The 26,326-nt window shown below is 37.4% G+C and overlaps 1 protein-coding gene across 2 annotated transcripts in view; it reads left to right on the top strand.

Annotated features, from left to right (window-relative positions):
• Positions 1-26,326, top strand: part of DPYD (dihydropyrimidine dehydrogenase) — an 808,008-nt gene that overhangs the window by 406,630 nt on the left and 375,052 nt on the right. For both annotated transcript variants that reach the window (XM_007169549.2, XM_057551077.1), the window contains exon 13: positions 20,058-20,273. In XM_007169549.2, the coding sequence (XP_007169611.1) occupies positions 20,058-20,273 (216 nt within the window). The remainder of the gene's footprint in view (positions 1-20,057; positions 20,274-26,326) is intronic.

Raw genomic sequence — 26,326 nt, 5'->3', positions numbered from 1 at the left:
CAAATTAGAAAACCTATGCTGAAGTTGGTTGAGAGAGATATGAATATCATCTGATTCAACCCCTTAATACATAGGGCAGGAAGCTGAGGAACAGACTTTGAAAGATTAAATTCAAGTTATAGGAGAATTGAATAATAGAACTATCTTCTGAAAGGGCTTTAAAATAAGTATGTTAAAGATCCTTAAAGAGATAAAGACAGCAATAAGATCCACAAAAAAGAACAGGAGAAATGTAATGCCGTCGTTAAGGTGTTGAAACTGTGTGATGGCCATGTTGGGGCTGTAGCCAAGTTTTTTTCATTCTCAGCCCTGCTGTTCATTTCAGTAACTGTCGAGCCTCTTCCTCGTGGTGTTCTCTTGGCTGAACTTTAGCTGAGCTTGTGGAAGGCAGAACACGTAGGTAAGTTCCTGCCAGTCATCAGAGAACTCTGTACCAGAGTGGGGATGAGAACAAGGGTACTGGGCTTTTGTAATCCATACAACTACCCCTCGAAATGATGTTATTTCATTTTTGGATGACTTAGCATATATTGCATAGTCACTGCCTGCAGGACAACATCCCATGGGAATGTAGCCTTCAATGTGATGTTTTGTCAGTTTTGTTCTTTATGGTATCCTCGATGCCTAGAACAACGCCTGTGTTATAGTAGGTGATTGGACAACAAACGCCTACCATATGGTAGGTACTTGATAACTGTGGTTGAAAAATTGAATGTGCTGAGGATTACAGGGCACATGAGGTTTAGGAAGTAGATTTTACAAATTCACTCGGATCATTGGTGATAAATACTACTTTCAACTGCTAAAACAGGTGGTGGGGTACAGTTAACATGGAAATGGAAGGGTGAAAATGAGCATAACGGTGTTACAATTTTTCTCGTTTGATTCCCACAACATCCTTCACAATCGTTGTTTTAAAGATGAGACAAATGAGTTTTAAAGAGACCTAACTGACTTGTTGAGGGTGGCACAATAACCTCTGAGAGACGGTACTGGTTTTCTCCCTGCATCCTATCCCCACCTTAGCCTGTATCAGAGACTTCTCCTCCCAGAAACACAGAGTTAATAGCTTAACACAAAAGAAGGGATTGCCTGATAGGTTGTTGACTTACAATTTTGAGCTTTTTATTCCAAGTCTTAATATTTAACATTGCTGCTGTCACCTTTCTTAAATGTCAGCTTCTGTTATTTACCTTCATCACTCTCACCTTGCTCATACTGACTCCTTTGTACTACATGGATTTGCTGTCAGGCACCACCTTGTGCTGGTCACCAGGCTTTTCTTACACTAGTCATTGACATCTTGTCAGCAGTGTTGCCGCATTTGCCCCTGGGCCTGTGAATATGGCAATTGTTACCTTCTTGACTGACACTTTTGAAAATTTGTCAACATGTGATTTATTATTTGGGAGGGATCCTTGGCTAACTTAGAAGCCATTTCTTAAAGTACTGTATTATCCTTTTAACTGACCCTTATGGTTGTATGAAGTAGAGGTTCTGTGTAATAGTCTACATGCTGTTTACTTTTCTAAAAATTAATTAATTAATTTTAAAATTAATTAATTTTATTGAGGTATAGTTGATTTACAATGTTGTATTAGTTTCTGGCGTACAGCAAAGTGATTCAGTTATACAAATATATATATATTCTTTTTTTTTAATTCATTTCCATGATAATTTTTTACAAGATATTGAATATAGGGCCCTGTGGTATACAGTAGGGTTTTGTTGTTCATCAGTTTTATATATAGTGATTTGTATCTACTAATCCCAAACTCCTAATTTATCCTTGTCCCCCTTTCCTCTTTGGAAACCATAAGTTTGTTTTGTATATCTGTGAGTCTGTTTCTGTTTTGTAAATAAGTTCATTTGTATTATTTTTTAGATTCCACATATAAGTGATATCATATGATATTTGTCTTTCTCTGTCTGACTCCACTCAGTATGACAATTTCTAGGTCCATTCATGTTGCTACAGATGGCATTATTTCATTCTTTTTCATGGCTGAGTAATATTCCATTATATATATACTACATCTTCCTTATCCATTCACCTGTGGATGGACATTTAGGTTGCTTCCATGTCTTGGCTATTGTAAATAGTGCCTCTATGAACATTAGGGTGCATGTATTTTTTCAAATTAGAGTTTTCTCTGGATATATGCCCAGGAGTGGAATTGCTGGATCATATGATAACTATATTATTAGCTTTTTAAGGAACTTCCATGTGGGTTTCCACAGTGGCTGCACCAATTTACATTCCCACCAAGAGTGTAGGAGGGTTCCTTTTTCTCCATACTGTCTCCAGCATTTATTTTTTGTAGACTTTTTAATGGCCATTCTGACCAATGTGAGATGATACCTCCTTGGAGTTTTGATTTGCATTTCTCTAATAATTAACATTGAGAAATTACCTATTGGTCATCTGGATGTCTTTTTTGGAGAAATGTCTGTTTAGGCCCTCTGCCCATTTTTTGATTGGGTTGTTTATTTTTTTTTGTTATTGAGCTGTATGAGCTGTTTGTATATTTTGGGAATTAATCCCTTGACAGTCTCATCATTTGCAAATATTTTTTTGCATTCCGTAGGTTGTCTTTTTGTTTTATGGTTTCCTTTGTTGTGCAAAAGCTTATAAGTTTGATTAGGTCCCACTTGTTTATTTTTGCTTTTATTTCTATTGCCTTGGGAGACTGATACATTCTGTTTTCTTAATGGATGATATTATACTTAGTAGAAGGTAGAAACCAATGTTATTGCTGTAGCTAAATTGATAAATTGGGCCATTCATTTCAAAGTCATAAAAAGGGTATACCAAAACTCTGTTGATACACACATGACCCTTTGCTCACCTCCTTCTGGTATCTGCTCAGGTGTTACTTTATTAAAGAAGCCTCTGTGGGTACCAAATGGAAAACTTCCCTGACCCCAGCCATACTATTCCCTCACCCACATATTCTGCATTCTGTTTCTGAGGAAAAACCACATTAATACACAATATTTTGGGTCCCTGGACTTAATACCAACAGGTGTGTGTAGAGGGGGAGTGGTTCTGTACACCACCAAGCAATGCTCAGGACCCCAGTTGGGTATCCTACAGTTTAACTCAATTCTGACACTATGTACCTGGGGATAAGTATAATATCCCACAGGGAAGAGGTCAATTCCACAAGACTGACACCTTCCTCCCTTCTACCACTTCAGATACCAGTCACCAAGTCCAGGTTATCACATGTGTTTCTGACTAATAGGCTATAGATTGGAGGTTCCAGCGACCCCCCTCTATCTTAGGATGCCAATCACAAGAGCAGGTTGTTATCTGTACTTCTGACAGGCTATAGATCAGATGTTCCCATGATCCCCTCCTTGGGTTCAATTAATTTCCTAGAGTGGCTCATAGAAGTCAGAGAAACATTTTACTTACTAGATCACTGGTTTATAATAAAAGGATGTAACTCAGGAACAGCCAGATGGAAGAATTATTATGTAGGGCAAGATATGGAAAAAGGGCACGGAGTTTCCATGCCTTCACCAGGCACATCACTCTCACCCAAATCTGGTGTTCCTACCTTGGAAGCTCTCCACATCCTGTTCTTTTGGATTTTTATAGAGGCTTCATTACCTAGGTATGATTGATTAAATCATTGGCCATTGGCGATTGATTGAACCTCCAGCCCCTCTCCCCTCCACTGAGGTCAGGGAGTCAGGTGGGTGGGACTGAAAGTTCCAACTTACCACAAGGTTGATTCTCCTGGCAACCAGCCCCCATCCTTTGGTTCTTTCCAAAAGTCACCTCATTGACATAGCAAAAGACACTTTCATTGTTTTCATCATTGAGGAAAGTCCAAGAGTTTTAGGAGCAATGTGCCAGAAACAGGACAAAGACCAAATATATATATCTTTCATTATGAATCACACTATCTCACACACACACACATACACACACACACACAGAGATACACTAATCTATGTTTGTGTTTGTCTCCCACCCCCTAGCCCCCATCACTCTGTATAAGATCCATGAAACTAGAAAGTGTAATTTGTTTACTGCTGTGTTCCTAGACCTGGTCACAATGTCTACCATATAGTAAGCACTTCGTAAATATTGTTGAAAAATTGAATATGCCTAGGAAACATTTTAGGTCATGGGACACATGAGATTTAGGAAGCATGTTTTACAAGTACACTTGACTCATTGGTGATTCTACATTGGGTTGCTCTATTATTCAGCTCAGGCCACCATAACAATATACCATGAAGTGGGTAGCTTAAACACCAGAAATTAATTTTCTCACAGTTCTGGAGGCTGGAAGTCTGAGATCAGGGTGCCAGCATGATTGGGTTCTGGTGAGGGTTCTCCTGGCTTGTAGATGGCCACCTTCTTGCTGTGTACTCACATGGTGGAGAGTGAGCTAGAAAAAGAGAGAGAGAGAGAGAGAGAGAGAGGGAGAGAGGAGCGCAAGTGAGCTGTGAGCTAGCTTTCCGGTGTCTCTTCCTATAAGGGCACTAATACCATTGTGAGGGCCTCACCTCCATGACCTCACGTCCTCATCTTAACCTAAGTAACCCTCAAAAGCCCAGTCTCTAAATGCCATCACTTTGGGGGTTAGGGCTTCAATATATGAATTTGGGGAGAACACAGTTCAGTCCATAGCAGTTGCTAAAAGTGCTGGTACTTGGAAATGGGAGTAAAGTTTTACATGGAAACTGAAGAATTAAAGAAAAAAAAAAAAAAACATGCCAGGTAGAGAGAAGAGTACATGCAGACCCCCAGGGAAAGTTAGAGTTTGGTGGAAGTCACATGTGACTGATATGTATATTTATATAGAGAGTGGAATAAGGTAAGTTTGGATAGGGACACAGGACCAAATCATGAAGGATCTTGTAGACTATAATAAAGAGTTTGAATATTAACAAAATGCAATGAGAAGCCAGTGAAAATTTTTAAACAATCAAGTTTATGTATTTAAAAGGCTATTCTGGTGCAAAGTAAAGAGTGGATTTCAGTAGGAGGCAAGGAAAATGGGGAAACTGGGGAAACCAGTAAGAAATAGTCCCAGTAAGAGATAATGGTGGCAGTGAAAATGGATGGAAATGCTTGGATTCATATATTTTGGAGACACTGCCATTAGATTTGCTGGTGGAAGAGAAATGGGGAATGAGAGAGAACAATATCAAGAATGATTCACAGATTTTTGGCTTAAGCTGGGTAAATGGCAGTGTCATAATAAAGTAAATGGGAAAAACTAGGGGAGGAATAGTTTTTTTTTATTGAAGAACAGAGGAATGTTTGCATGATACTACTTTAAGTTGCTTAACAGCTGGTAGTTAGGGGTGGAGGTAGGGTTTAGATGGAGAAAAAGATCACATTGATTTGAGTTAATATCATTTAATTTTGTAGCCTTATTTTGTGTTCAGGTTACAAATATCTTATTAAAAGCAATGTGAATATAGTCCTTTAAATAAGTGAATAAAATGGGATCATTATTTTTTAGAAACTTTTTTATAGACTCATATCTTTCTAAAATTTTCATTATAAATAATAATTTCTCAAAATGGAGAAATGAAATCTGATTTTATGTTATAATTATAATCACTGTACCTAGGCCTTTCCATCATGGAAACAGCTAATCCAAATTAATTTCTGCTTTGTAAGTTTTTTTCCCTCATATTTCTTCAAAGGGCAAAGTAACTGAGCTGGAGTTAATTAATGCATTAATCCAACCTATGAATTAATCTAGCTGTAAGTAGCTGCACAATGTTATTTATTCTTTGCCTTAAAATAATCTCAGAATGGATGCTTCTAGAGCAGCTGTACCCCAAGATAGGGACCATTATAGTTATATCACAATGAAATATAAATAAAATGAGTAAGTGAAAGCTGTTTGAGGATTTTAAATAGGAAGCAACAAAGTGATAGTTATTTTCTCTTTTCCAATCAAACATAACACTACCAATAGTCCTGCTTTTAGCAGTGCTTTCTTAAAAAAATCATTCTACTAAAGCAAATTAGGGAAAAAGTGAAATTGGGATACATAATTATGATGTGATTTGCTTTTCCCTCAACAGAATAACAATTATGTATGCAAATTTCTCTGTCTGTGATTCCATGACCCAGCCAGGTATAACAGAAGAATACCAGTGATAAAGAGTAATAATAAAATAATAGGTCATTGTAGTGTAGCATTGTACTTGTTTTTATTTCTATTCTCAAATGAAAGGCATTATGATTGATTGTCTCATTAATATCTGACTGGTATATACTTTTCTTTCTTTTTTGTTTTTTTAATTTGGACCTTAGATATAAGAGTCTGTTCACCAGTGTTGTTTTTTTTTTTAAATTAATTAATTAATTAATTTTATTTTTGCTGCGTTGGGTCTTCATTGTTGTGCACAGGCTTTCTCTGGTTGCTGTGAGCGGGGGCTACTCTTTGTTGCGGTGCGTGGGCTCCCCATTGCAGTGGCTTCTCTTGTTGTGGGCTCCAGGTACATGGGCTCCAGGTGCATGGGTTTCAGTAGTTGTGTCATGTGGGCTCAGTAGTTGTGACTCACGGGCTCTAGAGTGCAGGCTCAGTAGTTGTAGTAAGCACGGGCTTAGTTGCTCCGCAGCATGTGGGATCTTCCCAGACCAGGGCTCAAACCCATCTCCCCTGCGTTGGCAAGCAGATTCCTAACCACTGCACCACCAGGAAGCCCTGCTTTTCATTTTTGATAATAGATTTTTCAGTGCATGTGTACATGTGTTGTGTGTGTGTGTGTGTGCGCTTAATCAAACCATCATGAATAATTTTTAAGTCAGTTTCCTATTTTGAGGGCATTAATACTTTAGAAAAACAATGTTTATGTAAATAGGGGCAACTTGATATAATGTAGTAAGGGAAAGTTCTGAATGCAGATCTTGCTCCACCATGTATTAGCTGCTTATCTTTGGACAAGTAATTTGCTTTCTTTGAACCTCACTTTTCTCATCTTCAATGGAGAATGATGCCTAACTTGAAGAGTTGTGATCAAAAAGAGAGAATAAGTACGAAACACTTATCACTGGGCCCAGCATAAGTATTATTTGCAAATAGACAAGTATCTTGTTCATTTTGAGAATAAAGTAGTGACCTGTTTTTACAGTGGGCCTTAACATTTGGAAAATGTATTGATGGTTGTCAGAACTAATGCCTTTTAAGCAGGTAAGCACTTTTTAGAGTATGTGCCCAGCTTATTTGAAAAATGTAGACATTTAAGATGATGGTGGCTAAACTTGAATGTCTCACTTGAGAATAAGAATTAGGAGAAGAGTTAATACGGCTAAAGAAATGATTTTCAAGCTTGGATGCACAGTGCAATCTCCTGGAGAGATTTTTAAAAATTACAGTGCTTGAGTCCTACTCAGAGCAATTCTGATGTAATTAGCATGGAGTCTCTCTTGCCAAGACATCAGAATTTTAAAAAAACTCTCCAAATGTTTTAAAATGTAGAGTTAAAAATGACTGGCTAGACCTATAAAATATCAACCATTCTGGATAATGAAGCAGAGGAAGTCAATTTGCAGAGACAGAATAAACCTAGATGCACACAGAAGAGAGAGCAAGAGACAGATCCTATGGCTTTCCATGAGGATTCCCAGCCCTTCCTGGATGCCTTGCTGTTTTCCTGCTGAGTTACATGAGATACTTCTATACCCTCATAATAACCTTCTGAACCTAGTTTCTGTTACTTGGAACCAAAGGAGTCCATTTGAATCTGGAAGTTAAAAGTCATGGAGGGCCGAAAAATGTGTTATTTTAATCTGGATCCTGGCAAAATTGTGAGGTGAATTTTTATGTCACTTTGTGTGACTGAATTATGGAATACCTGTATTTACATAGGAACTTGATTGCCCAGAACAGTTATTTACCATTCCTACTAGATGGCTCTTTTGACAGCCTTTGCTAAATTCAGTAGTCTTCCAGAGGTAAGAGCTGAATGTTACTCTACATTAAAATAGTAGAATATTGGACTTTTTTAATATCTGGAATACAGTTAAGATTATTTCATCTAAACTGATTATCATCTTATGGGAACTGATGTAAAAAGAGGCTAAGTACCCATGGACAATAGTCTGATGCATTCAACAAATATTTTAAGCATCTTTCTGCTAAGTCTTATGCTTGGTGCTGAAAGTAAATTAGATGGGAGACACATACATGTAAGCAGCCAAGTAACAGAGTATGATAAGGGAATAAGTGAGCTTGTGGATAGCTGGGGAAGTTTCCTGGTGGAGATGACAGCAAGACTGACTCTTGCAGGATTAGTTGGAATTTTCAGAGCAGAAAAGCCAGGCAGGAAGTAACATTTTAGGAAAAATAAAAGTCATAATGCATAGATGCATTAATGATATTGTTTTGTTTGAGAAATTATAAGTGGTTTAATAAACTGAAGCATAAGATGTTGTGAGGGAATGGTAGTAGATGAGATTAGAAAGTGTGAAAGATGTGATTAGAAAGAGTAGGGAAAGGAAAGAGCCCAGATAACAACTGGAATTATATAGTGCTGAAGAGATTATGCTGTATTCTGCAGGTAGTGAAGCTCCTTGAAGGATTTTGTAGATGGAAATGAAATGAGGACATTTAAGTGTAACTCATATAAATTTGGGAACTCTCATGGTCTATGCATGTCATCGAGTTATTTTTTTTAGATTGAATTGTAAGTAACTAAAATCTTTTCTCAGTCTCCCCTAAAAAATTCTGAGGGGGGGGGCTTCCCTGGTGGCGCAGTGGTTGAGAGTCTGCCTGCTAATGCAGGGGACACGGGTTCGAGCCCTGGTCTGGGAAGATCCCACATGCCACGGAGCGGCTGGGCCCGTGAGCCACAATTGCTGAGCCTGCGCGTCTGGAGCCTGTGCCCCGCGACGGGGGGGGCCGCGATAGAGAAAGGCCCGCGCACCGCGATGAAGAGCGGTCCCCGCACCGCGATGAAGAGTGGCCCCCGCTTGCCGCAACTGGAGAAAGCCCTCGCACGAACCGAAGACCCAACACAGCCAAAAATAAAATAAATAAATAAATAAAATCAAGTAAAACTTAAAAAAAAAAAAAAAATTCTGAGGGGGAAAAAGCAAATTTTTACAAAAGTCATCTTTAGACATCTCTCTCATTCTCAATATCTCATATGGCTGACAATGGCTTTTATAAAAGAAGTGTTACTCTTTATTTTTACTCTCTAAAAACCTGCTGAATATTTAGTTTTTCCTTAATCTCTATTTTTACCCTTGCCCTCCATCCTGATCTCAGTTCTTTACCACTTCAGCCTCTTTTGATTATGTAGTTTTCTTTAGGTTTCTATTAAGTGCATTTTGAACAACCAGAGAGATTGTGGTGATGTCCAGATTATAAATTGATTCCTGAATTAGAGAGCAGAGAGGGGGGGAAATTTTTTAAATTCAAGTTTCTGTATTTAACCCTTTTAACTACTTTAGCAGACTCCTCAGTTTCAGAAAATAGAAGGTAAATGAGATATCCAACAAAGGACAATGAGAATGTCGAAAAGCATTGTGTATTAAAAATAATTATAAAGATATAAATAATGAGGGTTGCCTTATGGAAAAGTGATTTTATTTATCTTTGTCTCTACAAGGGGCAGAGTTGCCTTTAAGAGTAGGTATTTTATATATAATATGATATAATGTAATCTAAACATATATTTTGCAAATATTTCAAATTCTAATGGGCATACTAATTTGAATAGGTTATAGTCACTGCCCTCAAGGAGCTTATGTTCTGTTTGAAGAGAAAAGCAACATGTACTGCACAGTATGATGACTACTGAGGTACAGCCATATTTTAAATGATAAAATATCAAAGAAAAGAGTCAGCTACTTTAGACAACTATATGAAGTCTATTAAGGAAATGCCCCAGGAAGCATATTCTTGCATGAATGAGTTGAGTTTGGAAGGATGATTAGGAGCTTGATGGGTGAAGAAAGTGTTAGGTTATATTTCAGGCTAGTCGGAATACCTAAGATAATGCATGGAGACAAGTGGCAGTGTGATGAATGATCTGTGGTTTTAATTTTGTGTTCAGTTGGTTGGTTGGTAGTTTTATTTACATTTTTCTGTATGTAAGCTCCAGAGACCTTGTCTGTTTTGTTCATCACTAATTTTTTCACTTATTACAGGATAATCACTCTTCTATGTCAATACATTCTTTTTTTCTGTGTCATTCCTGATGCCAGTATAACATTCTTTGTACAGTAGTATCATTGGGGAGCTAGTCCTCATTATTCAACATCTAGGTTGTTTCTTACATTCATTATTTACTAACACTATCAGATGACTGGAAAAATAATACAGTCTGAAATTGAAAATCTGAATATCATATTCTTTAGAAGGGAATGTACGATGAGGTACATTTTGAAGGAGTTGAGTTTGAATTAACGACAAAGCATCCACATCCAAAGGTCTTGAAGTCTCTTGCAAATCTGAATTTGGAGGTTGCAATTTGGATTTGGGAGGAATTAGCCTTGTGGTGAGAGCTGAAATCTGAGATGCTTAAGTTCCCTGAGGAAGGGTGCAGAGGGGAACAAGCTTTTAAATTTCAGAAAATGAAGTGTACATTAAACCTTGAGTTGGCCTTGAGGTTGAACAGACTGGTTTGCTGTAGCACCACACTGTGGTAAAAAGTCACAAAGACAAAACCAAAATATAACCCTGTATGTACAATATGAAAAAAGACTGCCTATTACAACTAAAGATTTTAGGTTATGTCATATCTGCATATACATCAGTAGTAGTTTTGTCAATTAAATAAAGTATACATTTTTATAAGAAGGTATACTTCTCATTTGAGTTTTGTGTGTATATTGATTTTTTTATCATTTGTTTTGTTGTTTGCTTTTCGTTTTTGTTTTGAAGCTTAAGGAAAATCTTGCAGAGTCTGTCCACATCATTCCCTTTCTAAATATTAAGGCAGCAACCTTCTTAAGAATTCCAAAGCAATGCTTTATGTATTTAACACTATGTAAACTAAGAAATGCAAGTTGAACTACACAGATATATCTACGTCCTTGGGCTATTGTCTAATGCTATATAGCTATAATTATTGACAAACTAAAATTCATCTGTGAGATTGAAGAGATCAGTTATTTCAGTACAAAGCCATGAAGAAAGGAGAAAATGTAGTGTCATTCACCTCACCTAATAATGAACATGGAACCATAAGTATTTCTGCTATCATCATCAGATCAAAGATTGCCCAAAATTTCTAAGGCTCCTCAAACATGGAAGGTGCTTCTAAAATTTCCCTGGTGTTAACCAAATTGTGGTGTCAGGAAATTCTTCCATAGTCTAACCTTGAGGTTCCTTGATTCAATTTAAATTATGATTATTCAGAGCTAAGATAATCTTACCGAAGGTGTTTATTTCCTCACCTATCCCTGTACATACTCACACAGACACAGACAGACAAACACCTCAAATTAACATGACTCAGATTATCCCTCACTTCCTTATAATATACATTATAACTTTGGTCTTTGCTAATAATCCTTTTAATAGTATTGCCATCCACGTGAGAACAGAAGACATTATGCTCACAATAGGACTGCACAATATTCAGAAATGTCCCTTGAAACCCAGAACATTGTTGGCAGAAGATGCCTGCCACAGCTGAAGGCTAGATGCCATCAGGTACCTCTTTGCAGGCACCAGAGACACATTAGTCTTTCAGTTGACAAGTTTGATGCTTTTTTACATATTACGTGAACTTAACTTTACATTATAAATGGTGGAGGTCTAGAAATGATTTTTATTCAGGTCATGGCAATCTTTATCTACATAAGACACACTCCTGTAAAATTAAAGTTCTGCTCAAACAACTTTTGAGTGATGATTCACAAGGCAAAAGAGTTCTTACTTTAGAATTAACTAGACCTGTCCATTCAGTAACCACTTTGGCTGAGAAAATTCATCCTCTTTATATTTGCCAGTATTATTTGTCTTTCAGAGATAAACAGAGAGAAAGGAAGGGAGGAGGACAAGGAGAGAGACAGAGACTTTTTTTTAAACATTTTTATTGGAGTCTAATTGCTTTATAATGGTGTGTTAGTTTCTGCTTTATAACGAAGTGAATCAGTTACACATATACATATATCCCCATATCTCCTCCCTCTTGCATCTCCCTCCCTCCCACCCTCCCTATCCCACCCTTCTAGCTGGTTACAAAGCACCGAGCTGATCACCCTGTGCTATGCGACTGCTTCCCACTAGCTATCTATTTTACATTTGGTAGTGTATATATGAATATATATACACTACCACTCTGTCACTTTGTCCCAGCTTACCCTTCCCCCTACCCGTGTCCTCAAGTCCATCCTCTAGTAGGTCTGTGTCGTTATTCCCGTCTTGCCCCTAGGTTCTTCATGACCATTTTTGTTTAGATTCTATATATATGTGTTAGCATACGGTATTTGTTTTTCTCTTTCTTGACTTACTTCACTCTGTATGACAGACTCTGGGTCCATCCACCTCACTACAAATAACTCAATTTCGTTTCTTTTTATGGCTGAGTAATATTCCATTGTATATACTTGCCACGTATTCTTTATCCATTCATCTGTCGATGGACTCTTAGGTTGCTTCCAAGTCCTGGCTATTGTAAATAGAGCTACAATGAACATTGTGGTACATGACTCTTTTTGAATTATGGTTTTCTCTGGGTATATGCCCAGTAGTGGGATTGCTGGGTCGTATGGTAGTTCTTTTTGTAGTTTTTTAAGGAACCTCCTTGCTGTTCTCCATAGTGGCTGTATCAATTTACATTCCCACCAACAGTGTATGACGGTTCCCTTTTCTCCACACCCTCTCCAGCATTTATTGTATGTAGATTTTTTCATGATGGCCATTCTGACCGGTATGAGATGATATCTCATTGTAGTTTTGATTTGCATTTCTCTAATGATTAATGATGTTGAGCATTCTTTCATGTGTTTGTTGGCAATGTGTATATCTTCGTTGGAGAAATGTCTATTTAGGTCTTCTGCCCATTTTTGGACTGGATTGTTTGTTTTTTTGATATTGAGCTGCATGAGCTGCTTGTAAATTTTGGAGATTAATCTGTTGTCAGTTGCTTCATTTGCAAATATTTTCTCCCATTCTGAGGGTTGTCTTTTCGTCTTTTTTATGGTTTCCTTTGCAGTGCAAAAGCTTTTAAGTTGCATTAGGTCCCATTTGTTTATTTTTGTTTTTATTTCCAGTTCTCTAGGAGGTGGGTCAAAAAAGATCTTGCTGTGATTTAGGTCATAGATTGTTCTGCCTATGTTTTCCTCTAAGAGTTTTATAGTGGCTGGCCTTACATTTAGGTCTTTAATCCATTTTGAGTTTATTTTTGTGTATGGTGTAAGGGAGTGTTCTAATTTCATTCTTTTTACATGTAGCTGTCCAGTTTTCCCAGCACCGCTTATTGAAGAGGCTGTCTTTTCTCCATTGTATATTCTTGCCTTCTTTATCAAAGATAAGGTGACCATATGTGCGTGGGTTTATCTCTGGGCTTTCTATCCTGTTCCATTGATCTATATTTCTGTTTTTGTGCCAGTACCATACTGTCTTGATTACTGTAGCTTTGTAGTGTAGTCTGAAGTCAGGGAGCCTGATTCCTCCAGCTCCGTTTTTCTTTCTCAAGATTGCTTTTTTTATTCAGGGTCTTTTGTGTTTCCATACAAATTGTGAAATTTTTTGTTCTAGTTCTGTGAAAAATGCCAGTGGTAGTTTGATAGGGATTGCACTGAATCTGTAGATTGCTTTGGGTAGTAGAGTCATTTTCACAATGTTGATTCTTCCAATCCAAGAACATGGTATATCTCTCCATCTATTTGTATCATCTTTAATTTCTTTCATCAGTGTCTTATAATTTTCTGCATATGGGTCTTTTGTCTCCTTAGGTAGGTTTATTCCTAGATATTTTATTCTTTTTATTCCAATGGTAAATGGGAGTGTTTCCTTAATTTCTCTTTCAGATTTTTCATCATTCGTGTATAGGAATGCTAGAGATTTCTGTGCATTAATTTTGTATCCTGCTACTTTACCCAATTCACTGATCACCTCTAGTAGTTTTCTGGTAGCGTCTTTAGAATTCTCTATGTATAGTATCATGTCATCTGCAAACAGTGACAGCTTTATTTTCTTTTCCGGTTTGTATTCCTTTTATTTCTTTTTCCTCTCTGATTGCTGTGGCTAAAACTTCCAAAACTATGTTGAATAATAGTGGTGAGAGTGGGCAACCTTGTCTTCTTCCTGAACTTAGTGGAAATGGTTTCAGTTTTTCACCTTTGAGGACGATGTTGGCTGTGGGTTTGTCATATATGGCCTTTATGATGTTGAGGTACGTTCCCTCTATGCCTACTTTCTGGAGGGTTTTTATCGTAAATGGGTGTTGAATTTTGTCCAAAGCTTTCTCTGCATCTATTGAGATGATCATATGGTTTTTCTCCTCCAGTTTGTTAATATGGTGTATCACATTGATTGATTTGCGTATACTGAAGAATCCTTGCATTCCTGGGATGAACCCCACTTGATCATGGTGTATGATCCTTTTAATGTGCTGTTGGATTCTGTTTAATAGTATTTTGTTGAGGATTTTTGCATCTGTGTTCATCAGTGATATTGGTCTGTAGTTTTGTTGTTTTGTGACATTGTTTTCTGGTTTTGGTATCAGGGTGATGGTGGCCTCGTAGAATGAGTTTGGGAGTGTTCCTCCCTCTGCTATATTTTGGAAGAGTTTGAGAAGGATAGGTGTTAGCTCTGCCCTAAATGTTTGATAGAATTCTCCTGTGAAGCCATCTGGTCCTGGGCTTTTGTTTGTTGGAAGATTTTTAATCACAGTTTCAATTTCAGTGCTTGTGATTGGTCTGTTTATATTTTCTATTTCTTCCTGGCTCAGTCTCAGAAGGTTGTGCTTTTCTAATAATTTGTTCATTTCTTCCAGGTTGTCCATTTTATTGGCATATAGTTGCTTGTAGTAATCTCTCATGGTCCTTTGTATTTCTGCAGTGTCAGTCGTTACTTCTCCTTTTTCATTTCTAATTCTGTTGATTTGAGTCTTCTCCCTTTTTTTCTTGATGAGTCTGGCTAATAGTTTATCAATTTTGTTTATCTTCTCAAAAAAACAGCTTTTAGTTTTATTGATCTTTGCTATCGATTTCTTCATTTCTTTTTCATTTATTTCTGCTCTGATCTTGATGATTTCTTTCCTTCTGCTAACTTTGGGGTTTTTGTGTTCTTTCTCTAATTGCTTTAGGTGTAAGGTTAGGTAGTTTATTTGAGATGTTTCTTGTTTCTTAAGGTAGGGTTGTATTGCTATAAACTTCCCTCTTAGTAATGCTTTTGCTGCATCCCATAGGTTTTGAGTCGTCCTGTTTTCATTGTCATTTGTTTTGAGGTATTTTTTGATTTCCTCTTTGATTTCTTCTGTGATTTCTTGGTTATTAAGTAGTGTATTGTTTGGCCTCCATGTGTTTGTATTTTTTCCAGACTTTTTCCTGTAATTGATATCTAGTCTCATAGCATTGTGGTCAGAAAAGATACTTGATACGATTTCAATTTTCTTAAATTTACCAAGGCTTGATTTGTGACCCAAGATATGATCTATCCTGGAGAATGTTCCATGAGTACTTGAGAAGAAAGTATATTCTGTTGTTTTTGGATGGAATGTCCTATAAATATCAATGAAGTCCATCTTGTTTAATGTAGCATTTAAGGCTTGTGTTTCCTTATTTATAGTCATTTTGTATGATCTGTCCATTGGTGAAAGTGGGGTGTAAAACTTCCCTACTGCGATTGTGTTACTGTCGATTTCCCCTTTTATGGCTGTTAGTATTTGCCTTATGTATTGAGGTGCTCCTATGTTGGGTGCATAAATATTACCAATTGTTATATCTTCTTCTTGGATTGATCCCTTGATCATTATGTAGTGTCCTTCCTTGTCTCTTGCAGTAGTCTTTAGTTTAAAGTCTATTTTTTCTGATATGAGAATTGCTACTCCAGCTTTCTTTTGATTTCCATTTGCATGGAATATCTTTTTCCATCCCCTCAGTTTCAGTCTGTATGTGTCCCTAGGTCTGAAGTGGGTCTCTTGTAGACAGCATATATATGGGTCTTGTTTTTGTATCCATTCAGCCAGCCTCTGTCCTTTGGTTGGAGCATTTAATCCGTTTACATTTAAGGTAATTATTGATATGTATGTTCCTGTTACCATTTTCTTCTTGTTTTGGGTTTGTTATTGTAGGTCTTTTCCTTCTCTTGTGTTTCCTGCCTAGAGAAGTTCCTTTAGCATTTGTTGTAAAGCTGGCTTGGTGGTGCTGAATTCTCTTAGCTTTTGCTTGTCTGTAAAGGTTTTGATTTCTCCATCAAATCTGAATGAGATCCTTGCTGGATAGAGTAATCTTGGTTGTAGGTTTTTCCCTTTCATCACTTTAAATATGTCCTGCCACTCCCTTCTGACTTGCAGAGTTTCTGCTGAAAGATCAGCTGTTAACCTTATGGGGATTCTCTTGTATGTTATTTGTTGTTTTTCCCTTGCTGCTTTTAATATTTTTGCTTTGTATTCAATTTTTGATAGTTTGATTAATATGTGTCTTGGCGTACTTCTCCTTGGATTTATCCTGTATGGGACTCTCTGTCCTTTCTGGACTTGATTAACTATGTCCTTTCCCATATTAGGGAATTTTTCGACTATAATCTCTTCAAATATTTTCTCAGACCCTTTCTTTTTCTCTTCTTCTTCTGAGACCCCTATAATTCGAATGTTGGTGCGTTTAATATTGTCCCAGAGTTCTCTGGTAGTGTCCTCAGTTCTTTTCATTTTTTTTTTTTTTATTCTGCTCTGCAGTAGTTATTTCCACTATTTTATCTTCCAGGTCACTTATCTGTTCTTCTGCCTCAGTTATTCTGCTATTGATTCCTTCTAGAGAATTTTTAATTTCATTTATTGTGTTGTTCATGATTGTTTGTTTGCTCCTTAGTTCTTCTTGGTCCTTGTTAAACGTTTCTTGTATTTTCTGCATTCTATTTCCAAGATTTTGGATCATCTTTACTATCATTATTCTGAATTTTTTTTCAGGTACACTGCCTATTTCCTCCTCATTTCTTAGGTCTGGTGGGTTTTTTCCTTGCTCCTTCATCTGTTGTGTGTTTCTTTGTCTTCTCATTTTGCTTAACTTACTCTGTTTGAGGTCTCCTTCTCGCAGGCTGCAGGTTCATAATTCCCCTTGTTTTTGGTGTCTGCCCCCAGTGGCTAAGGTTGATTCAGTGGGTTGTGTAGGCTTCCTGGTGGAGGGGACCAATGCCTGTGTCCTGGGTCGATGAGGCTGGATCTTGTCTTTCTGGTGGGCAGGTCCATGTCTGGTGGTGTGTTTTGGGGTGTCTGTGACTTTATTATGATTTGAGGCAGCCTCTCTGCTAATGGGTGGGGTTATGTTCCTGTCTTGCTAGTTGTTTGGCATAGGGTGTCCAGCACTGTAGCTTGCTGGTCGTTGAGTGGAACTGGGTCTTGGCATTGAGATGGAGATCTCTGGGAGATTTTCACCATTTGATATTACGTGGAGCTGGGAGGTCGGTCGGTGGACCAATGTCCTGAACTTGGCTCTCCCACCTCAGAGGCACAGCCCTGACACCTGGCTGGAGCACCAAGAGCCTGGCATCCACACAGCTCAGAATAAAAGGGAGAAAGAAAAAGATTTTTTAAATAAAGTTATTATAATAAAAAACAATTATTAAAAAAAATTTTTTAAGTAATTAAAAAAAAAATAAAGAAAGAAGAGAACAACCAAACCAAAAAACAAATTCACCAATGATAACAAGTGCTGAAAACTATACTAAAAAAAAAACAGACAGATAGAACCCTAGGACAAATGGTAAAAGGAAAGCTATACAGACAAAATCACACACAGAAGCATACGCATACACCCTCACAAAAAGAGAAAAAGGGAAAAAAATATATATATATCTTGCTCCCAAAGTCCACCTCCTCAATTTGGGATGATTCGTTGTCTATACAGCTATTCCACAGATGCAGGGTACATCAAGTTGATTGTAGAGCTTTAATCCGCTGCTCCTGAGGCTGCTGGGAGAAATTTCCCTTTCTCTTCTTTGTTCGCACAGCTCCCAGGGTTCAGCTTTGGATTTGGACCCGCCTCTGTGTGTAGGTGGCCTGAGGGCGTCTGTTCTTCGCTCAGACAGGACGGGGTTAAAGGAGCAGCTGCTTCAGGCGCTCTGGCTCACTCAGGCCGGGGGGGAGGGAGGGGTACGGATGCGGGGCGAGCCTGCAGCGGCGGAGGCCGGCGTGACGTTGCACCAGCCTGAGGCGCGCCGTGCGTTCTCCCGGGGAAGTTGTCCCCGGATCATGGGACCCTGGCAGTGGCGGGCTGCACAGGCTCCTGGGAGGAGCGGTGTGGATAGTGACCTGTGCTTGCACACAGGCTTCTTGGTGGCAGCAGCAGCAGCCTTAGTGTCCCATGCCCGTCTCTGGGGTCCACGCTGATAGCCGCGGCTCGCGCCCATCTCTGGGGCTCCTTTAAGCAGCGCTCTTAATCCCCTCTCCTCGCGCACCAGGAAAAGAAGAGGCAAGAAAAAGTCTCTTGCCTCTTCGGCAGCTGCAGACTTTTTCCCGGACTCCCTCCCAGCCAGCTGTGGCGCACTAGCCCCCTTCAGGCTGTGATCATGCAGCCAACCCCAGTCCTCTCCCTGCGATCCGACCTCCGAAGCCCGAGCCTCAGCTCCCAGCCCCCGCCCGCCCCGGCGGGTGAGCAGACAAGCCTCTCGGGCTGGTGAGTGCTGGTCAGTACCAATCCTCCATGCGGGAATCTCTCCGCTTTGCCCTCCGCACCCTTGTGGCTGCGCTCTCCTCCGTGGCTCCAAAGCTTCCCCCCTCTGCCACACGCAGTGTCTGCCCGTGAAGGGGCTTCCTAGTGTGTGGAAGCCTTTCCTCCTTCACAGCTCCCTCCCACTGGTGCAGGTCCTGTCCCTATTCTTTTGTCTCTTTTATTTCTTTTTTCTTTGGCCCTACCCAAGTACGTGGGGAGTTTCTTGCCTTTTGGGAGGCCTGAGGTCTTCTGCCAGCGTTCAGTAGGTGTTCTGTAGGAGTTGTTCCAAATGTAGATGTATTTCTGATGTATTTGTGGGGAGGAAGGTGATCTCCATGTCTTACTCTTCCGCCATCTTGAAGCTTCTCTGAGACAGAGACATTTTACAAACAAAAGACCTGATGAAATGTTCAATAACCTCTGCAGTCAGAGAGACAACATTTAGCAAGCACCTACTATGTTTCAGTGGGCCATGCACTTTGTAAAGGGTTTTTTGATTGAATCTTTCCAATTATGCAAAGTTGCTTTATTACTATGTTCATTTAACAAAGGTAATTTTACAGTTTTGAGAGATTACAGTTGAAATTTCTAACTGTTTGGTACCTGTTTGGTTTCTGAAGAAAGTCCCCTCATGCACATGAATACATTACCCACTTTCCAAATTAGATGTCTCCCTGTGGCTTTTGATCTTCTGCATTTTCCAGTATCCCTAGGAGGTAGGAAATTAGGCAACCGGCATTCGTGCTGCTGTACTGAAAACGGTAAAGGAGAAAAGGAAAGGATGTGTTAGGTGGCTTTCCTAAAATCTCATAAATAGAGTGAGGTTACTGGAAATTGAATTTAGGACTCCTGACTTGCTGTTGCCTGTATCTCTGAGCACTAAAGACATTTCCACAAATTAAGTACAAAAAGGTTGGGCTAATGGGACCAAGGAGATACATTCTGAAATTATTCCCTTTTGTGTTTGAATCTCAGAATGTTTTAACTGTAGTTTTTTTGTTTATTTAATTGATATTATTTCCATTAGTACTCTCTAAACTACCTTTTAAATTAGAAAAAGATGATATTATATGAATTTGGTTCTCTGCTAACTGACTTTTGTGCTAGTTTTCATCATTCCAAACAGACCGATGTAATCTATATTAATTTAAATGCTGTGTTGAAGTGATTTTTGTAAAAGATGATATGGAAAAATCAGATGTGATACAAGAATAATTATTGGCTGTTTGTTTTTTTGCAGTCACAATATGGAGCTTCAGTTTCTGCCACGCCTGAGCTACCCCTCTTTTATACTCCTATTGATCTGGTGGACATTAGTGTGGAAATGGCTGGATTGAAGTTCACAAATCCTTTTGGTCTTGCCAGTGCGACTCCAGCTACCAGTTCATCCATGATTCGTAGAGCTTTTGAAGCTGGATGGGGCTTTGCTCTGACCAAAACTTTCTCTCTTGATAAGGTAAGAAATTATTTTTGAAGTCATGTTTCAATATCTATCATGTATTTTAATTAGGGCATAAATATTATAATGGGAAGATTTTTGTGACCAATAAATAACAGTTATTAAACTACTGGATAAAACCTATTATTACAAATGAGTCTTTAATTTCCTTCCATTCCTTCTGTCCCATGGAGGGGGAATGGCATAGAGTTTTTATTGTGTTTTGTCTAAGAAGCATCAAAAATATAAATACTACAGAGTGTCTATTTCATTGAATAATCACAAACTCACTTATTCTTATGTTGGCATTATTAATTGTTTTGTGATTTCTGGTTGTATGTGAATGAGGACATATGCCTCAACTCAAAGTTAGAGAGACAATGAATTTTATTTGCACATAATCCTGGAATCCAAGTCGTGTCAAAAAAAATCACTTATTGTAACTTACTGGTGCTGGGAATAAGATGCTTCTTGAATTTTTAAATACAGAAACCTTTCCCCAAATACAATACCTGGGTTTAATTTGACATTATGACGTTGTACTCACAATGCAAGTGGACATACTTAGTAGAAAATAAACTACATATTAAAGTTCAGATTGATTCCTTAACGTACAGAAAGCATATAAGTGAATGTTTTCAAAGTGGAATAATTTATGCAGTGGAGGGTTGCATCCTTATACGGTTTTGTATTAGAGAAAAGCAGCAAAATTTAACATTTTTAGGCCCTTTATTGATAAAATTGTAAATGCTACACCTATCGATATATTTAGTACTTACTAGTAGTTAGTAATAATTAATGTATACGAATGTGTGAATCTACTGACTGAGAAAAGAGTATCATTATTTAAATCAGCCTTATCCTTAGGCAAAGAAAATAATACACAACAAATATGCCCCATTAAGCACATTCTCTTCTTCTTTCACCTCTTACTAGGATCAATAGTTGGCATTATTATGGCTAAAACATCACAGCTGTTTTATTCTGACAGCTTTACAAGATGCTATGTGTAAGTGTGATCAAGAATATCTAGAGAATCCTCAAAAGTTAGAAAACTAGTGCATGAAAAAAAAGTTAAATATTTTTATGTTTAAATAGCTAAAGGGAGGTTTTTTTCATAAATTGGCTGAATACTTAGAAATGCTTTGGTTAAACAAAGTGTAAAAATAAACAACATATTGGATTTAGCTTTAGAATATCATTAATCAATTGTTTACAACCTTGTAGAATATTGACATTACATTTGTTTTTATTTCAATTCTTCCTTTAAGAATTACTTGGAAGCTATAATCAAATGTTTAATCCGTTGAGAAAAACTGAGTCTCTGATATCACTTAATGACTACTTTAGTTATGCTATTTAAAAAATTGTATATGTAAACAGAAATAGGGTGGCTAATCAGGTATAAGGGAAGAATTGTAGGGGAAAAAAAAGTGTTTGCTTTGAACTTCCTGTTTGCTTACAAAAATTGAATTCTGATTAATCAGAGACATCTGTCTTTACTCTGTTGGTGACATGCATTGATTTGTGAAGCTGTCTCTTTCAATAACCTAAGAGCAGTTGCCTTTATTAGGATCACCAGCAGAAATAAATGTGGGAGCTAACTTCCTTCTGAACCTCCAATTTGAATTTAATCTACCAATTCAGAAGTCTGTGATGCTGGTTCAAAAGGAGAGTTATGGACAAATGCAAATTAAAGTTGGCACATAAAATATAATGACAGGGGGTTTTAGGAAGCTCCACTTTACTTACTTTGATGGTGCGTACAACAAAATATTTGTGCAAAAACTATTTTAAATGTATTTGTGCAGATTGTAATGACATAAATAACAACGCCACCTTGGGCTTATATAATTCTATTTTCAAAAATGATTTTTTCCCGTACTTGATTTTGCAAAGTAGTCGTTTTGCTTCATAGAGATCTACTTCTTTTCGTTTTGTGTTCTTATATTGTCTCTAATTAGTGATTACATTTTTGTGAATTTATTATCGTCTTATGAGTTTTGTGCTTTCTTATTGGTGAAATATTGTAGTATAAACACATGTTTTTCACAGCCTCTTACTAAAGACATCTATTAAAGTATTATGTGTACTATACATTTGTGTGGCATTATAGCATACCAATTTGGATTAGCCTTATTACAGTTTAGTATGTGATTTCAAGAGTCTACTTAAAATGTATTAAAATTCAGAGTCTTGACATTTGAAATGTGGATGCTCTTAATATGACAAAGGTTATTCTATGGAGTTTTGTTATCATATGAAATATTAATATTTCACAATACAGTTTTGATGAAGTACAATTTGCCGAGCTTGCATATGATAAAGAAATTAAATGCCTTCCAAGGGAGTTCAGTAAAAATTAGAGCTCTGCCTGAACATCTGCTGGAAATTTTATTATCCTGTCCTACTGACAGTGTGGCCCCCTCATTGTTTTTCTAGATTGACAGCTGAATATTACACTGATTTCTGCAGCAAATGTGTTTAGGTGAACTTTGTTTCCCTTTTTTTATTTTTTTGGGGAGTTTGGAACATGCTTTGATTTTCATCCTATATATATATTTTTTATACTCTTGACATTTGTAGATGCCAGATTGAGGTCTAATATGCTGTAGCAACGAAAGACCATTGACTTACAGTGAAATGCCAGTTGATATCTCAGTAAACAGAAATATTATTATTCTTTACTGTGCAGTCTGTATAAAAGCTGTATGTGCTTTCTTTAGGGAGGCAAATGATAAGATTTTTAATGTCAAATATAAAAAGATCTATGTTTGCTCTTGTGTTAAATAACATCAAAGGTGGCTTTTATTAACTATATTTTTTCTTCCCAAATCAGACTTTCCTAGAGTGTCCCAAAATACCTAGCTTGCTTTTCTTGAGATTCTGTTTATGTGTTATAAAGACAATATTTGAAATATCATGATAAAAATATTTAAAATATAATTGTAAATTTTAATATAAATATATATTGAGTTCAAGTTTAAAAAGGTAGGGGAGAAATCAATCTGTCAAGCTTAATTAAAGCTAAAGTGTCCTGACAAACCAGAGTAATGCTCTGTTTAACCGGGAATATTAGAAATTGTTTAGATGTCACATAAAATAACCTCCTGACCTGTGTTTGCATTATACTGATAAGAAATAGATAAAACACTTTGTTTTTGCTGATTATATCATAAATTTTTTCTCATAGGTAGCCACATATTATATACTGCAAATATGGAATATCTAACTGCAGGGTGCATATATCTTCATCACTACACAGATAAACTCAGAAGTGTTTCTAACTATCATAAATCAAATTCAAACCTAAGCAGAAGTTCACTTCATTTATAAGCTATATATAGCTATTACAGTACACTTGTAATTTATTTTTAGTAAGAAAATGTCTTGAATGCATATATTTTGTTTTAATAAGTATCAAATAATTAGGTATGTAGGTGTACAAATAATGAGTCTCTCTCAACATAAAATACTGAAAACTAAAATCTGAGAAATATTTAAGGTTCTTCATTATTTCTTTGGCATCAAAGTATTGATTGTAACTGTTTCCATAAAATACAATCTTATACCACATAGCACGGTGCTTAGTGTATACAAAGAGTTTGATAAATGTTTTATAGATATTCTTTGGATAAATGAATTAGTAAATGAATACATAGATTTCTTGGCAACAGCATATTGAGTTTATTTTTCTTCCAGCCATATGAACAGACAGTTAACACATAAAAAATGGATTGTTCTGAGTATTGATCTCAATCAAGGGAGAAAAGGCCAATTTAAAATTTTCATATCCCAGGTCGCTTTTATAGTACATGTATACATGTCTAAAAATGAAAATGTCAGTGGAATTTCTAAATGCATGGATTGTGTATTAAGATTTAGGTTGTTGACTAAGCCTTTAAAATGCAGAGAATTTTTGAGAAAACGGAATAAGTATTGTACAGTATTAGGACGGGAAATAAAAATTATCTGGCCACATTATGTGTCAATAGCCCTGACAGAAGAAATGTAGCCTGTTCTTGAATGCCTTTAGTGACAGAACATGCTAGATCTTTAAGGCACTGCAGCCTGTTATAGCTATAGAAAGATCTGTTTTAGAAATGTATTCCTTTTATTGTCCCCAAATCGGCCTTCTCATAAGTTGCATCCATATTTTATAGTTCTGCCCTCGGAGACATCATGACATAAATTAATTTAACTTATTAACATAAATGAATTGTTGATTTTAAAATATGGTGTTCTTTTTTTTTTTCCTTCCAAGTAAATAAATACCGTAGAGGAAGGCCAACAAGTATGGCGAGGCAGTGCCATCTAGGGAAAAGAAATTTGACCTGGGCAACAACAGTCTCTGTCCAAAGTTGCTTCTGTATCACTATCTTGAACATGTTGTTTGAAATTGCGGGTCGTTGTTATGATTATTATTTTTATACACATTACTAACTACCATTTATCAATTACTTAGAATGTATAGATATTGCCAAATACTTTTCATAAGTTATTCATTGAATCTTCACGACATCCCTATAAGGTAGATAGTACAATTTTTTTAGATGAAATACAGCCCACCCTTGAACAACACTGGTGTTAGGAGCACCGACCCCCTGCAAAGTCGAAAATCTGCTTATAACTTTATAGTCAGCCCTCCGTATTTGTGGTTCCACATCTGCATATTGGACCAACGATGGGTCCATATAGTACTGTAGTACTTAATTATTGAAAAAAATCTGCATATAAGTGGACGCAGTTCAAGTCTGCATTGTTCCAGGATCAACTGTAATAGTCTGAGAAAGCTAAATAAGTAGCCCAGGAGTTGGAACAACAATTATTTATTCACTCAGTTATATATATTGGTAGTTTGGCTGAGCTCATGTGGGAAGTTCTTCTGCATCACATGATGTCTGCTGGGCTCATTCATGCATTTGCAGTCAGTTGGAGGGATGCCCAGGGACAGGCAAGATGGCCCCACTCATGTGTCTGGTCGGAGTTGCTGTAATTGCTGAGATGGCCAGGCCCTTTTCTCCATCTCTTCATAATCTCCCTTGTCTCTTGGTATCTCAACATCAAGGAGAGTATCTTGGGCTTGTTCACAAGGTAGCAGTGTTCTAAGAAGGCAAGACTCGAAGCTGCAAGGCCTTGCTGAGACCTCAAAAGTCACACACTGTCACTTCCACTGTACTTTCTGTGACAAAGCAAGTTACAAGGTACAATATACATGCTGTATTCAAGAAGTAGGTAAATACCATCTGCTCACTGATGGGAAGAACAGCAAAGTCATATCACAAAGGGGCATGCATACAGCATGGAAGGATTATTGCAGCTGTCTTTGTAACTTGCCCTCTGGTCACAATAATTCACATCCCTTCCACGTGCAAAATGCATCCACCCCATTCCAAGACACTCAAAATGTCATCCAATCATGATTTGGGTCTCAATGTCTATGATCTAGTGATCTGTATCAGGTCCTAACCCATATAAGGCTGTTCGGGTTCACCTTCACTTTATCCAGGATTCTGTGAAATAGAAAGACAAGTTGTCTATCTGCTATACAGCCAACATAAAATGATATGGTCATGAGAACCACAGCAGATACTCTCATTCAGGAAGAGAAGAAATGGAAGGAAAATAGCAATCACTTGTCCATTGCAATTTTGAAATTCAGTTGGGCACATGTTGTCAGGGCCCCTTGCTTAATTAAGATCCAGTTCTACTCTCTAGTAGTGCTTCCCTAATCCATTGTTCCTATCCACTATTGGCCCTAACTTCTGGGATCTTTCTTCTGTCCTCTGAGTTTTGTTTTGCTTTGTTTTGTTTAGAAATGACCACTGATGGTCCATGTTGGCAGTTGAGTAGCCTTTTTAGCCTGTTTCTGCCCATAGAAAGTTAGGAATCCCTATTCCTCGCTTTATTTTGAATTATCCCTTTTAGTCCTAGGTCATAGTGATGTCACCACAAAACTCTCTTAAAAACTTTTCAGATCTGTTAAGGGCTGACTCCATGCCCCAAAGCCACATCCATAAGTCTTTTTGAGACAGACTTCTCTTCATTTTGAATATGTCTTGCTGCTGTGA

This window comes from Balaenoptera acutorostrata, chromosome 1 (assembly GCF_949987535.1).
Source record: "Balaenoptera acutorostrata chromosome 1, mBalAcu1.1, whole genome shotgun sequence".
In the NCBI taxonomy this organism is placed as follows: Eukaryota; Metazoa; Chordata; class Mammalia; order Artiodactyla; family Balaenopteridae; genus Balaenoptera; species Balaenoptera acutorostrata.
The sequence above is the reverse complement of the archived record's forward strand: the minus strand, read 5'-3'. Positions and strand labels throughout refer to the sequence as shown.